At 40.4% G+C, this 15918-nt stretch overlaps 1 protein-coding gene across 2 annotated transcripts in view; it reads right to left on the bottom strand.

Annotated features, from left to right (window-relative positions):
• Window positions 1-4263: 4263 nt before the first annotated feature.
• Window positions 4264-15918, bottom strand: part of exoc2 (exocyst complex component 2) — a 52874-nt gene continuing 41219 nt past the window's right edge. For both annotated transcript variants that reach the window (XM_073476303.1, XM_073476304.1), the window contains exons 18-28: window positions 15774-15854; window positions 14949-15008; window positions 14128-14189; window positions 13974-14043; window positions 12035-12151; window positions 11112-11253; window positions 6999-7054; window positions 6767-6889; window positions 6483-6544; window positions 4931-4990; window positions 4264-4814 (exon numbers count right to left, since the gene is read on the bottom strand). In XM_073476303.1, the coding sequence (XP_073332404.1) occupies window positions 4721-4814; window positions 4931-4990; window positions 6483-6544; window positions 6767-6889; window positions 6999-7054; window positions 11112-11253; window positions 12035-12151; window positions 13974-14043; window positions 14128-14189; window positions 14949-15008; window positions 15774-15854 (927 nt within the window). In that variant the 3' untranslated portion in view covers window positions 4264-4720. The remainder of the gene's footprint in view (window positions 4815-4930; window positions 4991-6482; window positions 6545-6766; window positions 6890-6998; window positions 7055-11111; window positions 11254-12034; window positions 12152-13973; window positions 14044-14127; window positions 14190-14948; window positions 15009-15773; window positions 15855-15918) is intronic.

The following is a 15918-nucleotide window of genomic DNA, read 5'->3' as shown; positions in this document are numbered from 1 at the left end:
GTGTGCGTGTCTGAACAGGAAGTGTGGTTCACATGCAGGATGAGGCTGGTTAATCAAACACTTCATTATCACAAACAATGTGATGACATCACGAAGGGGAGGAGGGGGAGGAAGAGGTCGGCAACGCTTTCCGCGCTGCGCTGGAGAAAAAAAGGCCTTCCTGGCTTCAGCTCGCAGATCAGTCTGTTTCCACTTCCATGGAAAACAATCACAAAAACCCACAAACACATTTGTCACTGCCACGAAAAGAGCAAGGAAGATGTCATCGCTGATGAGGGCGCTTGTGAAAAACAATTTAGTCATTTTACTTTGAAAGCCACTGCCTTTTCAGGAAGCTTTTTCTGAACAGTCCATCAGAGCTGAAGCTAATGGTTTTCAGTATCCATTAATGTGTTCATCATGGTTTTGATTGGCAGATTGATTGTTAAATCCATAAAATGTCAAAAAATAGTAAAAAAAAATAAAATAAAATATGTTTTTTCTTTCCAGCCACTGAGGAGACATCTTCAAAATGTTTGTTTTTCCTGAAAACTACTATAAATTACAATCAAAACTACAGAAAAGCAGAAAATTCTGTGCTGCAGTCTGCAGCTTTTGTTTCAGCAGTTAAGGGGAAACTTAAGGGAAATATAAATTACAATGTTGAGCGACTGATCCTTTTTTTTTTTGCATCTGTTACTGTTGTGAAAGCGTTAGACATTAGTCTACAGCTTTACTGCTGTTTGAGACCCACCTTCAAATTTATGAAACCTTTATTCAATTTGTGAAAATCTTTTGGTATCCTTTGGTTTCTGTGCAGACATCTCACATCACTGTCCTGGGCCTTGCACGAACCACACCAGTTTGTGATGTTTCCAGTCAGGATGCTTTCCATTGCTCCTCTGGAAAAGCTGACAAGAATTTGGCTCCAGATTCAGCCTCCCATGTCCCTGTGTTGATTCCCAGGAACCTAAAACTGTTCACCTGTCCGCCTCAGCTCCACTGATGTAGACAGGGGTGTGTGTCTTTGCCTCCTTTTTCTTTTCTAAATTCAACTATCAGCTCCTTGGTTTTGCTGACGATGAGTAGCAGATTGTTCTGTGTGCACCATTCTGCAAGACTGTTGATTTCCTCCAGGTATGAACTCATCGTTGCTTGTAATGCGGCTGATGATGGTGGTGTCGTCCACATACTCACAATAGAGTTCTCTTGATGTCTGGGAGTGCATTCATGGGTGTACAGTGTGAACAGGAGGAGGCTGAGCACACAGCCCTGGGGGGCTCCGGTGTTGAGCACATAAGTAAAGAAGGTGTGACTGCCAATCTGAACTGCCTGGGGTCTGTTTGTGCGGAGGTCATTCTGATGTAGCGGTTGTTATTTTCAGATGTGTGAAGACTGAGTGGAAGGCAGTTAATACGGCATCCTCTGTGGATCTGCTGGTTCTTGGTTTGGTCATCTGATTGAGAAAATGTTGTGACGACTCCTCCTGTGTATCCACTGGACTTGCCCTTTAACTTACATTATGCATTGGTCTACGTGAATACTCGATTTTGATTGGCTGCGGGGTGTCAAATACCTTCTGATATACAGACCTTTATGGAACTACTCAAGTAGTTTCACTGAAACTTTCTGTTCAGCGCTCTAATGTGCTATAGCCAGTATCAAAAATGAACATTTACCAAAGTAAACTGTCCCTCTGAACACAAGCTGTCGTCATCATTTGTTCAGGAACATTTTGATATTGATTTGGGGACAGTGACATGGCTGGTTAGCTAGCTAGTCTCGTTGTTAAACACACCGTTAAATTATATTTACTGTTTGTCAACCGTCAACCGCTGTTTGAGCGCATGCGGAAAGTTTCAACAAGTAAAGTTTAAAGCTCACTGTGATGCTTACAGATGTCAGTAACTGTCCTGATCTTTTGTGGAACGACCCAAACGTTGTTAACTCAAATGTAGAACCATGTAACCTTTCTTAACAGAACATTATAAAATGCTTTCCTACGACAGGTGGGTACTTGAACGCCACCAATTACCTCAAATGAAAACATGTTTTTGTACATTTCATAAAAGGGGGAAACCTGCTTGCCTTGGATGTCCCTGAAGTTTTACACGATGAAAAAGTCAGATGTGAGCTGTAACAGGTAAGATTATCATGCTTGTACTCGTGTCAATATCATGTCCGAAATGTTCCATCATGTTCATTATTGAAAAATAACAGGAGTGGTTTAAAGTCATTCAGCTCTTCATTACACTCTCTTTGGAGACCACATACATTCCTGAAAACAAGCTATAATATTACTTTTTCACAAGATTCTTTTTTTTTTTTTGCTGAAAACTAACTGTTTTAAAGCCTTTTTAGCTCAGCTATACAGCCACCTACTCAATGAGAAGAATTACAATCTGACAGCAGGATGTCATGAGCCAGCAACTCGTGAATGTGAAGTGCAAAACTGACGTGACACAACAGATAAACATCGACCACTGCCATCAGTGAATGTCATCTTTTTTACCAAACATCAAGGCAAATATCAGCTGATACCAATGTTTGGCCAATAAATCAGTACAACCTTAGTTTGTATAGTTCTAATAAATGCTGATGTTAATATAGGACAACCCTGTCAACATACTGTTATTGTGAATTCTCTGTTTCTTGCTTATCAGGTTGGTTTCTGCTGAAAAACTTCTCATTGAGTTCTATCGAATCTTCTCAGATGTGTCAAATTTCTCCATCTCTCTAATTACCCACTCACGGTATCAGATCAAAGTGTGAATGTGTTTTGCAGGTTGTGTCATCACGTATCCTGAATGGAACAGAGTTCAGGCGAATAAATATAACCAAAAACAAAAAAAAACTCCCCCTTCTTCACCTCTGTTACTGTAAACAGAGAGAACGGATAAGGCTTGAGGCTTTGAACCTATTTTGTGAATGAATTCGTGGGAGGACGGAGAGCTAAGTTTAGAACACAGAGAATCAAAACAACTCCCGCCTGCCCTGCATGGCTTTCCCCTAAACGTCAATGGGGAAACAGAAACAGAGTAAAGGTCTGAGGTGTGTCGATGTAGAATAACAGAAAGTTGTAACCAAAAGTTAACTGTCAAGTACAGGTGTACATTCATAACTTGATTGAATGGGTCAACTGCTGCTTCACCACCACACATCCACGCTGTCCTCAGATAACCTTCGTGTCTTGTCATACTTTCTCATGTGAGCTGTGGGTGTGACTCTGACTGTCTGCTCTGCCACAAGCCTACCGCTCACTCTCTATGTCCCTACACCCACGGCCATAATCACACTTTCTGCTGTCACCATCTTCCTCTGGGATCCAGTTACAGCTTCTTCTGTTCACAACCCTGATTAATAATAACGGCTTGCACCGTCCCCACCCTGCATACGCCCTGCAAGCACTCTCCTCCCAGAGAGATAGACTCTGATGAGCCAGACAGTGTGAGTGAAGCTGGAGCTCCAGAGATGAATGGCTAGACCTCACTGGTTAAAACCATAATGCACACACACCAACTGTCTGCAAACTAATGCAAAACTGTGTGTGACTTATTAATCTGTAGACAAGTTTAAAGACTAGACAGGAAGACTGAGAAGTGATGATTCTGCAGATATTTTCACAATATAACTAACAACTTATCTATCAGGAAGTCAACCGTTAAAGATTTATTTTGTAATTTGAGTGTAATTTTGGCCATTAACAAGGATTATACTAGAACAAGCTCCTCCTTGGAGATCAATATGATCAACAGGTCGAACAGCGTGGCAAATTTCGTTGTTCACCACAAAACAAGAAGTGGTTTGTATCTTGGGTGTACACGGTCGAATCTGCCCAAAACGCCCCGGACACCCACATGCCAAATAAATGTTTTTCTAAACCTAACCAAGTCATTTTGTTGCCTAAACCCAACTGTGACCGTACGCCAAAGTTCCGGAACATCTGTCATTACTACGCTGCAACGGTCACGTTGTTTTGGAAATGGTGATATATGTCGGCAATTTACCTATTCAGTCATTTAGGTATGAAGGTGCGTTGCCAATTTGGGAAATAATGTGACTAACAACAACTCAGTTATTACCGTTTATCAAGTGGCCATTTAAAAAAAACTATTACTATTGCTGAAAAGCAATAGTAATAGTAGTGCTGGAAAAATCAAATAAAAAGTGAACATATAGCTCAGCTTTTTAAGTAAAAAGAGCTCAGAATAACAGAAAGATTCAACACGCACAGTTCTGTGACAACCACACAAACTTGATCTGCTGTGACACGGTCAAAACACATCAGTTTAACAGTAAGCTCTCTGACTTTATTGGCTACAGAGATGGCACAGTACAGAGAATCAACATCAACACATTCTTAGGACAGATTAGTTCAGTCTGAGCAGAGACAGCAGAGACTCCAGCTCAGTTACAGCCTTCATCCTCCTGCTGACCCTACACTTTCTTTAAAAAAGCCTGTAAGCCATTTGCACATTGTCTGTAAGCTGCATGACTGGCTGTATGTGATTAGCATAATGACATGTCTGGGACTGTCCTGCACAGTAACAATGAAATCACCTATTTAGTGTCGTTGAGATTAGATGAAGAGCAGTTTGTGTCCAATCTGGTGCAGCAGGAATTGAAAGTGACACTGGAAAAAGAGATGAGTAAACAATAAAGTGTTAACTGAAGAGATAGAGTTGAGGTGATTGCACCTAGATAAGAGACAAAGACAGTGCAGTGTAGCGGTAGATTGAGTTTATCTCTTCACAGGTTGGATGCAGGCGGGCTGGAAGCAGGTGAGCTGGAGCTGCATGCTGCTTTTGAACTTGTTCAACAGCTCCTCCAATAACCTGCAGGAGAGATAAAAACAAACATGAATCATGTGAAATTAATCTTTACATCATGAAACAAACAGTAAAAGGTCACAGCCAGTTTTATTAGTAACACTGATTAGTATGAGACTCACTTCTTATCGCCTCCGCTGTGCAGCTGAGGAAGGGCGTCCAAAGCCAGTTTGAAGCTGGCGCTAGAAACAAGAAACTCAGTTAAAACTTATCTTAAAAAACACGTTTATTAACAGTGGAAATCAGAAAATACAGTTCAGAGTAAAGGCCTTTACACACTTTTTTTTCTTGCCATTAATTCACATTTCAACATTTTGATCTGGTGTTTTTATCTCAAGTAGTGTCACACAGAAAGCGAATCGTACACGGTGAAATAGCAGCATATCTAGGTGCTGTATCGTAGGCAAATGGACTTGTTTCAGTACGTCTTCAAGAAACTGAAACAAGTCCAGTTGCCTACGATACAGCACCTAGATTTACCATGACCTGGATGACTGAGATCCTTCATCAAAAAGCAGCATAGTTTTTCTTAGGAGTGAGGTCAGTTCTTCTGCACATTTGCACAATGACTGAAGGCATCAACATCAATTGTGTTGTGGGAAATGGACGTCACGTCTCAACTGATGACAACGGCAGTCCTGTTGATTGTTTATATTCGTCATCAACGTGTATTCTATGACAAAGGACACAAAATTATAAAGGAAATGTGACAAAGGTGACCTCGATTGCTGCTACATATGTGGGATTTACAAAAGAGGAACTAAAGTTATGACTACCTGTGCTCTCTTCAAATCCAACAGACTGCTTTGATAACAGCACTTTTAGCCCACAGAACATAGGAGCTGCTGAGCTCATTGTCTTGATGTAATCTGCTGATTGTTTCAAGTCAGTCGCTTGTTTCTTTTATGCGAAACTTTTTGTGCTGCTGTCTTGGCCAGGACTCCCATGTAAAAGAGATTCTGAACATCAATGGGAATATTCCTGCTACAACAATGGTTAAAAAAAAAAAAAAATCTACCGCTGCTTCGAAGGGTTGGTTGGTTTGTAACTTTGATGTTTTAATGTATTAATACTTCATTACGGACCAGAGTGGAGCCCCGGGACAGTCAGCTGAGATGAACCCGCTGAAAGAGTCCTCTCTCAAACTGTCAGCGAGCTGATCAGTGCTGTAGTGCGACCCCAGTCCCTGTCCTGTTTGGTCTGTGGTAAGTATCAGTTTATAGTGATAAAACCAGTGCTGCAAATTCATGTCGCTGCTGGTGTGCACAGTTTGATATTTGTTTGTTTCGGCATATTCACAGGCGAGTATTTCACATATATGCAACGTTTATTCGTCTCGTCCTTGTGTGTAAAGGCCTTACGTCTGAGTGTGTTTCCAGGCTTCAACACTGACCTCCCCACATGAACACATACATGTACACACACATACATGCACACACACACGCACACACACACACACACACACACACACACCACAGTGCATGCACACAGCAGAACCAGATTACTTTCACTTCCTTTCCAAAACCCACCAAGTAACATAAATAGGGATTGTAGTGAGGGATGTGCGACTGCTAAGATTTATGTTTGTGACACTCGCTGCCATAAATCACCAGGCACGTATGTGAGTTCCCGTCTGTGCCACAATGCGAATGCGTGTTTGTGTGCTGAACTTACTTGCTTTCAGAATTTAGGTATGCAGCTATGGCATCTCTCAGTGCACAGAGTTCAAGTCGAGCCTGAGGACAATGCAGGGTGATGGGGGGAGGGGGGTTTAAAAAAAAAAAAAAGGAGCAGATGAAATCAAATGAACATCTTCAACTGTCAGCAGTTGGCAGCTTGAACTGAAATCTGGCCTTATCAGAAACAACAGGTAAATCCCCGACAAGTGTGGGGGTCGACTTATGAGTCAGGGTCTTAGTATGAGTGAGAAACTGCTCTGTGTTCGTGTCAGTGAGTACCTGCAGCGCTCCGTTTTTGCTGAAGGAGGACACACACTGCATAAGGCGACACATCTCGTCTGCAACTGACTCAACAATCCTAGACAAAACCCGAGGAACCAGGTCCTTAGAGACTGTAAAGACCTGAGACACATGAACGAGAAGACAGAGGAGACAGAAACACACCTGGTTAATGCAGGGTTGGATAAAAAGGAGCACACAGTAGTGTTCATGGTGTGTAGGCTTTTTGTACCTCAGCATGAACTGTGATGATGTTGACCAGAGCTTCCTTCAGGTAGTTCCTCACACCTGAGGGAGAGGAAGGAACAACATGAACAAAAATAAAAATAAATGTGATGATGAGATGCTGAGAAAGCTAAATCAAACCAAATAATTAATACATTTTCCTTCACCACGCGGACACTTTCAACATTTGTTGAGAAGAAAATGTGAAATAACAGAAAGTGTGTGAAACTGCAGGCAGGTCAGGAGTGTAAAACACACCAGCTGCATCACGCATAGTTGCGTCATTTGACTCGACTGATGCCCAGAGAACACACTTGTGTGACTGCAGTGTGAAATAGGACAGTGGTGAACCCTGCCGCTGGTATGTGGGCCTGTACGGGAAACAACGGGTGAGGGTGTTTCGATGTGCATCATAAGCTGCCAATGTGTTTTGAGAAGATTTAAAGAAATTTGCAGTGTAAGGTCTGCTCTGACACACATGGCCTTTTGCTTCTTTTGGTGAACAGATTTTATACATTATAGAATCTCTAGATGAAAATGATCGAAGTTGTAGTAGTTGTTTCTATTGATACCAAGAGTTTTGGTATACAGCAAAAAACAAATCTTTATAGTCTTTAAAAATCACAGGATAAAAAAAAAGAGCCATCTCTGATTATTCATGATTAAGAAAAATCTAATCTTTGTTGTAGTTGTGAGTTGTATTGATCCAGGGAGAAGACAAGTAGTTGTCCACAGTGAAGGTAAATAATGTAAAGGTATTATAGTGTAGGTCTTAATGGGCTCTGCTAACACCAGTATTGTGTCCACCTCCAGTCAAAACTGTGTTTTTCTTCTTGTTCCTACAGTTGAATGTTTGAGCTTCACTGTATGGAATGATTTATGTTCACCATTTGACACCATTAGAAGGCTGTTTTCACATTCACTGCTCGAAGCGTACATTTTCTCTGAGCTCACTGATAATCCAAAAGATTTTACGAGGCGGATATAAAACCATGGTTTGTGACATCACAAAAAGTTTAGAAGCCAATCCTGTTCCAATACTCAGCAAACACAAGTGTGATATGGAAACTTGAAGCCTCCAGTCCACAAACACTGAGAATGGGCTGAAGTGGGAGACATTATTTAGAAGGTCTATAGCACATGGTCTATAACACAAAGCGCAAGTGCGTTTAGGGTGTGTCTAAGTCCATTGTGCTAGTGCAGCACAAAGGGGTTGTATTTAAAACTGAATTAGTTGTGGGTGTGTTTTGGGTGGAACATAAACAAAACCAATCCGAGTGTCGGCTCCCATTCCCTTTAAGAGCCAGGTGCGCCAGGACCTGACACATATTAAACAGTGGCACTCGTCTTCGCTGAGGGAAAGGGATGTGATCCTCGGCTGCTGGACCCTCTGCCCCGCCATTTCACAATCATCAGTCACATCAACAACTCTGTTTGACTGCATATGAAAAAATACACTGATATTTAACTGAGGAGGAGGAGGAGCTGCTGCGTCCCTCTGTATGCAGATCTCAGTCCGTGGATCAGATGGGTCAAGTCTGAAACATTTGGAAGACTGGAGAGAACTCTTTGGGTCTTCTCTCCATGCTGCATGTATTAAAGAGATCTGATTCACATGCTGAGTCTAAAATTCTTTGGCGAATTAGCAACTATCTACCTCAAAAAGGAGAATTTCCTTTACATGGGACGGGTCATAAAAAGTCCTGATCACTAAGAGGTGGGATGAGGGGAGAAATACGTCCTTAATGAGGAAAATATTAATGACATTACCTGCAGCAAGCCTCTAGCAGCAGAAATAATATGTGTATCTCTACATTAACATGCGTATTTGTGCACGAGGAACAGCTGATGAACTTCATTGATTATTTAAAACTCCTGACTCGTTTCCTTTGGAGAGTTTATAACTGCAGCTTTTAGTTTTGCTGATTAAATGAGCCACGACATTTGTTACAGTGACATGACTGTTCATAGAAATGTTTAAATTAATTGAAAGCAACCTCTCAAATCATAAAATCAGAGTGTATGAACGGTGTGAACCCACCTGTGTAGGCGCATCTAATGCGACCTTTAAATACCAGGAAACAGACCGTGCTCTTTTGACTTTAGACCAGCTTTTTGTCAGTCTATGGCGCTGTCACTATCTGGTGTCTCAAGATAGCCAATCGGCCATCAGTGCACCTGACCACACCTCACTTTAAGACCAACACACCCAGGGGCGCACATCTAGGTGCAGGTACATTTGCTATTTACACAACGTGGGTGCTGGGCTTGAAAATGACACTTGCGCTGTGCTGTGCACCGCTTTGTGCCAAGCGTAAGATAGAGCCCCTTGTGTCCAGCAGGAAAACTTAATAAATGAAAAAAATTGGCATTTGCATATATTCTGGAATTTTTAATGAGTTACGAATAGATTTATGATCATTTTAATGTGGAAATGATACTTTTCATGTGGAAAATAACAAGTCAGACACACATTGTTCCAAGCATACATGAATCAGAAATACTTTATTGATTGAACTGTATATACAAAGACAAATGGATGAATTTAAGAGGCTATTCAGTGAAATCTTCAAAGTTTTAATGAGGGAAGAACAATTCACCCAAAAATGAAAGTTCAGTCTTTATGTCTTCAACCTCATGCTGATGGAAAGTCAGGTGAAGTTTCTTAGTCCACAAAACATTTCTGGAGCTTCACAGCAAAAAAATATAAAAAATGGCTCCATACAGCTAGTCTGGTGTAATCCAAGTCTCTGGAACTGATTCGAAAAGACTTTATTTACACTCTCGACACACGGTTGAGCTTGTGCACCAACCAGACAGGGTGCGTGCTGGCGCTTTTAGCACTACAGTGAAGATTCTGGGTTGAAAATGGGTGTAAATTATGTTTTTTCTTATCGATTTGGGATGAGCTGTACGTAGAGATTTTTTGTTTTGTCAGTTGTTTTTAAGTTTAAAAAAATTCCCCAGCTACTTCAGTTGTTTAGGAGAATGCTGAAACACTGTTTGGCTATGAAGCTCCAGAAATGTTTTGTGGACTATAAAACTTCACCTGACTTTCCATCAGCATGGGGGTGAGTAAGTTATGACTGAATTATCATTTTTGGTGGAACTGCTCCTTTAAAAAATATCTGGACCACTGTCATTTGTGATAGAAATGTGTGCGAGACAACTTAATTCCTTCATTCTTGCTTCATGACATGTTTGTCTCTAAAATGATTACCAATAAGGTGCCCCCAATGATCAAAATAATGTAAATAGATGGAGCTGGAAGTGTGACTATGCATGAGTTTTCTTATTAAGATCAATATTATTTTTTACTTTACTCAGTTCTGTGATGAGATAAAGATATAAAGGACAGACTAAAGTTAATGTGTTGCATCAAACAGTGAAACAAAAAGAGACAACAACAGACTGAAAGTACTGAAACTGGATTTCTAATGCCTTGCAGCACCCACACACCAACATCAGTCCCACACACAAGAGCAACAAGTGAAAGTCTCATATCCTAGATCTGTGGTTTAGTGTCCAAAATGTTCCTCTTTCACATGCAGCCCAAACACACAAACTCACAGCGACAGGAACAAACCAGAGCAAGGCCTGACTTTCGATCAATGCTGCATCTTAAAGCTGTGTAACAAGCTGCTGCCCATCTGAGGACTCACCCAGAGCTCTCACACACACTCTGACATGTTGCTTCACATCCTGTGCGAAGGTAAACCACATATACACATTTAAGTTTCACCTGGGTTTGGAGTGCATCTGGTGAGCAAAAAGTCAAATTAAACTCATGTGTACACACACACACATATCGCTGCACACCCACAGCTGAACACAAAGGCCACGAGACTCTTGGGGGGACCAAAAGAGCGATGTTGGCAGGGGTGTTGACAGTAAGCCATCAAAGAGCTGTACTCCACACATGACACATGAGAACCACAACAACACAGATCACACCAGATATGTCAAGTTCCCATGCCACAGGCTAATGTCTGATAATACCAGGGTCAGTTAGTGGTTGCTGCAGGTGATTTCCCTTCATCATCTCAGACATATATCCCAGGTTTTATCACAAGGACAGTATGCAGACTCAGAAGCTCTCAGTGAGTGTGGTGAACAGTACCTGTAGGTGTTTGACAGTCTCTCCAATCAAAGTATCCAGCGTAGATGCCCGGCTCCAGAGAGCCTGCGATTGGGTCGGCTCGTCTCTCAATGTAGGCCTCGAAGAGATTTCTGTCCAGCTGTCGTACAGCGTCCACACTCACCTGGCAGGTCAATGACACATAATGTTACCACAAGTAAATGATTTTTTTAAATGAACGTAATCACTTTCCTAGAAATATTAACTGTTTTTTAAAAAATAATTTTGTGTCTCATGATGCGTCATCAATATGTTTTTCTGATTAAAGTCAAATGATAAATAAATGCTAATACTCAGTTGTCAGGCAGGCCTATATGTGATGGGAGAACTTTTAATGAAAAAAACCTGTTTGTAGCATTTGTGACTTTATTTTCTAAAATTTGCAATCTTTCACAGTTTTCACTGTGTTGTATGGTACAGACATAACGGGAATTCAAAGCTCTATTAACAGCGGAGTTGATATCTGAAGATTAAAATCAAATTAAAAAGAAAAAAAAAAGAGAAACACAAGATAAGTAAAAGTCAAAATCAATCTTTCAAAGAAAATGATGTTCACTTGTTTTTACAGGAAAACCAACTGAACACTTCTTTGTGATTCAGCCATTAGTCATTGTGTTCGGTTGTGTGAGTGTGTGTCAGTGTATGTGTGAAGAAGAGAAAGGGGTGAAGAAGTTGAGCTGAGCTTCTAATACATCCATGACCTTTACTTTCTTTTTAAAGAGGAGTCATATCTCTGCTCAGAAGAGAGTGAGCATCTCTCATCAGCTTTATTTTAAATGACAACACAACACACTTCTCATCAGCAGAGTGACACAGAGTACTTCTTTCTTTACCTGAAGTCTCCACAGTTATTTTAAAACACAGCTGTAAATGTGACATGATAATTAACATAGTGTGGCGCTGACCTGTGTGATCTTCTCGGTCCCCATGAAGCCGTGTTTCTCAAAGTGATCGGCCAGGTTCAGGAAGGTGCGTCTCTCTAGGTATTGGCAGTTACTGAGGATGATCAGTAGACGCTGCTCCTGTACACAAAAACAGGTTTAAACTTGTGAGGACTCTCAGAGACTGAATGTGTTCACCAGTCCCTGACCTTGACCATCACAACTACAGGCCTGACACCAAACCTTACCTTTAACCTGGCTACAACATTATTAGAAGAAGTGAAGACTGCACAAAATGTCCTCATTGTCCTAAAATGTCCCCTGTTCTCAAATACCTATGAGCTTTTCTGAATATCCCATTTCAACTAAAATGTTCTCATTTTCCTCACTTCCAAACTTGTCTTTACTTTTCTAAATGTCCACACTCTCCACTATGTAAAATGTCCATACATTAGTTCACTTACCAAAAAATGTCCTCAATTAAAACTTTTATCACTTGGAGAAATACCTTTGCCTTTCTGTCTCTTGCAGAATTCCAAAAATAGCTCCAATATCCAAACTTGTCCACACTTTCTAAATATTTTCACTCTCCAAAATTGTCCCCTCCTTTCCACTATTGCATTCACTTCGTAAAAAACTTCTTCACTTTCTTAAAATGTCCTTTCCAAAAATACTTCACCTTCTAAAAGGCTCTATCTTTGCAAGTGTCTTCACATCTTAAACTTGTCCACATCTTCTTAATATGTGTTCTCTTTCCACAAATGTCCTCACATTCTGAAACTGTCTTTAATTTTTCTGAAATATCTGCACTTTTCATAACAAACCCCCTTTCCCAAAATGTCCTCACTTTTCTGAATGTCTTTAGTTAACTAAAATACTTCAATGAAATGTTCTCAGTTTCCTGAAATGGCTCACATTTTCAAACTTGTCCTCACTTATAATTATTTTCAGTCCTCAAAATTGTTCTCTCTATTCCACTGTCCTCCTTTTCCCAAAACATCTTAATTTTCTTAAAAAGGGACATTTTATAATATTTCTTGGCAAGTGTCTTTACTTCTTTGCAAATATGTCCTCACTTTCCTCAAACATTCTTCATGTCCTAAAATACCCTTTGCAAAAATGCCCAACTTTCTAAAATGTCAAAATTTACCACAAATCTTCAAAATGAATCTCTAAATTTAATCTTAAATGTTCTGAAAATGAAATGTCCTCATTTTCTAAAATGTCCTCGCTCTCAAAGTCTTATACTAAAATTGGTGCTCCCAAACAATACACAGAAGAGCACAAACACACAACACTTCATACAAATGAACAAACACAAACACTGAAGAGTGATGACAGAATGGTTAGCCTACATATTGACAACCACAAATGATGTCATCATCGGCAGCAATTTTCACACTTGGTCTAACAAAGATGGCAGACCTACAGACAAGATAGGAGACTTTAGAGGGCTGATGAAGTCATGGCAGACAGGTACCACTGTCCTCATTTGTATGTGGTGGTCTCTAGCTTGACAAATGGACAAACACAAACAGTTATATCATAACTGACACCAGTTTTAACTCTGGTCAGCTGCACTCACTCGAGTCGGGCTGCCTAACCCAGCTACAGATATTCAGGCTGGGGAAACCCCGTCTGCATCTTGCTCCATTTCCCTTTACCAGAAGCACTCTACACCCTGCTCTTCCTCCTCCTCATCGTCCTCCTCGTCCTCCTCCCCTGCGCTTAACCCCCTTCTCTAGCATCTCATACAAGTTACAGGAAATGAGGATGTATCTGCTTCTTGTCCACAACCAGGAAACAGCCTGATAACATTTTGTGGTTTGAATGAGTGACACACGTGTTTGTCTGGCTGTGTGGAGGAGAGAGCCCACGCTTTGTTGACGCCACATGGAGGATTTCAGGTGCATAAACGCCAAACAGTTTAGAGGAAATAATATTAAAAAAACATCACGCTTACAGATGTTGGACTGAAGCCTTCTTGAACGCCAGGAAACCGATCTGGAGAGGACAGGTCCACTGAAATGTTGCTGCACACAAACATAAGAGATTTTAACATATTTTCACAGTTGAGCACATTAGAACCAAAGACATCATACAGTGAAAATACTTACTGAGATGTATCAATGTCTCCATCTGTTTTAGTGCTCAGCTGCTCCAAGCAGTTTATGAAAACCTGAGTCAAACAAATGAAAACAGATCATGACCTCATCTTATTCTATATGATGAACTCTGTCAGCTCAGGGCAGATTTAGATGTTAGGTAACAAAAGGTGAGTCAGTGCTTCAGTGGAGCGTTTATTCCTTTATGAAAGGACAAATCAGTACGATGTTGCACTAACAGCAGCAGTCACTTCTGGGTAGACAACTGGTTGATTTGCGTTGCGGAGCTATGTGAAATCTGCAAATTTGTTTATTTCTGTTTTCATTTTCAGCTGTAACTGTAACATTTAGAAACATGTAGCTTCGACATAGCTGACATTCCTGGTGTGCTTATTTTATTAGGCAAAATATTTTTTTTTTGTAGTCTGTGGTCCGACAGGGAAATTAGGTCTCCAACCTAATGTTAGTGAAAGTGTTGTTATAATCGAGATATGAGAGCATCAAACATGCATTTTACATGACTGACATATGCACACTTTAAAAAAACATCATGGAAAAAGATGATTCAACTGTGTGCAAGTTAGTTTGTCAAATCAAATCAATTTCATTTTCATAACCCAAGATCACAGTCACATTGCCTCAGTGGGCTTCACAATCTGTACAGTGAACGGTGAAGGACCTCCTCTGTTCTTAGACCTCGATTCAAGTAAGGAAAGACGTCCCATAATAAAAACGTGAATGTAAATACTGCTTTCCATGCTTTTAGTGTGCTGTTCAAAGCATCCACAATGTGACCATATCTGTCAGTTTGGCTGCAGGCTGATAGATCTTACCTTCATGATGCTCACACTGAGCTCTGTGGCCTGATCCTGGACCTGATCCAACTGCAGCACCTGATCAAAAACACAGTGAAACAACATCAGAAAAGTCCCACTATCCTGTTCAAGTCAACCTGGTATTAAATGGTGTGTGTTTTTATTGCAATGATATGTTGTGTTTATTGAGCACGATCTCATCGATTTCTTTCCAGTTTCTTTATGAAAGGTGCACCATGTGTTCTGGGGACCTTACTCTCCTCTGAGAATGGCTTGTTTATTCAGTAATGGAAATAAATAAATAAGTATTTCTGAATTTATATTATACCTAGGTCTGTCAACTGATTAAAATATTAAATCACGATTAATCACATTATTGTCTTTCATTAACTTGCAATTAATCACAAATTAATCACACATTTTTTATCTGTTCTAAATTTACCTAAAAGGGATATTTTTCAAGTTTTTAATACTGTTATCAACATGGGAGTGGACAAATATGCTTGCTTTATGCAAATGATGAGAATAAAGAATTAATTTGACCAATTTTTAAAAATGTTAGTTATTCGTTCTCAGCTTTGACACATCCTAAAAGGAAGCAGTATGTACTGACAGTGCACGTTTTGACACCAGTGCCCTTTGCAATGGAAGATGTTCAAGTATGGGATATTCAAAGTGTGTTAGAAACAAATGTTTGTGACTGGCCAAACAGATGACAGACACTGACGTAGCAGAGCAAGCCCTTAAACCATGAAGCGTCACAAGGCAAGTTGTGGTTATGATCCAACAGATTCTTCTGCTACTCTAGTTATTTGTATTGATGACTGCAGGCGATTTTCTCACATTTATTTCTCCTGGTTTGATCTCCAGAGGCTCTTTGAGTGACTGCAGCATCTGGACCATGCACTGTTCAAACTGTGAAGGCTGTACATAAAACAAGAACACACAGATTATGAAAACTGCCTTCTGAAGATATCCATTTCAACTT

This window comes from Pagrus major, chromosome 11, assembly GCF_040436345.1.
Source record: "Pagrus major chromosome 11, Pma_NU_1.0".
Lineage (NCBI taxonomy): Eukaryota > Metazoa > Chordata > Actinopteri > Spariformes > Sparidae > Pagrus > Pagrus major.
This window is presented reverse-complemented; position numbering and strand designations above follow the sequence as displayed.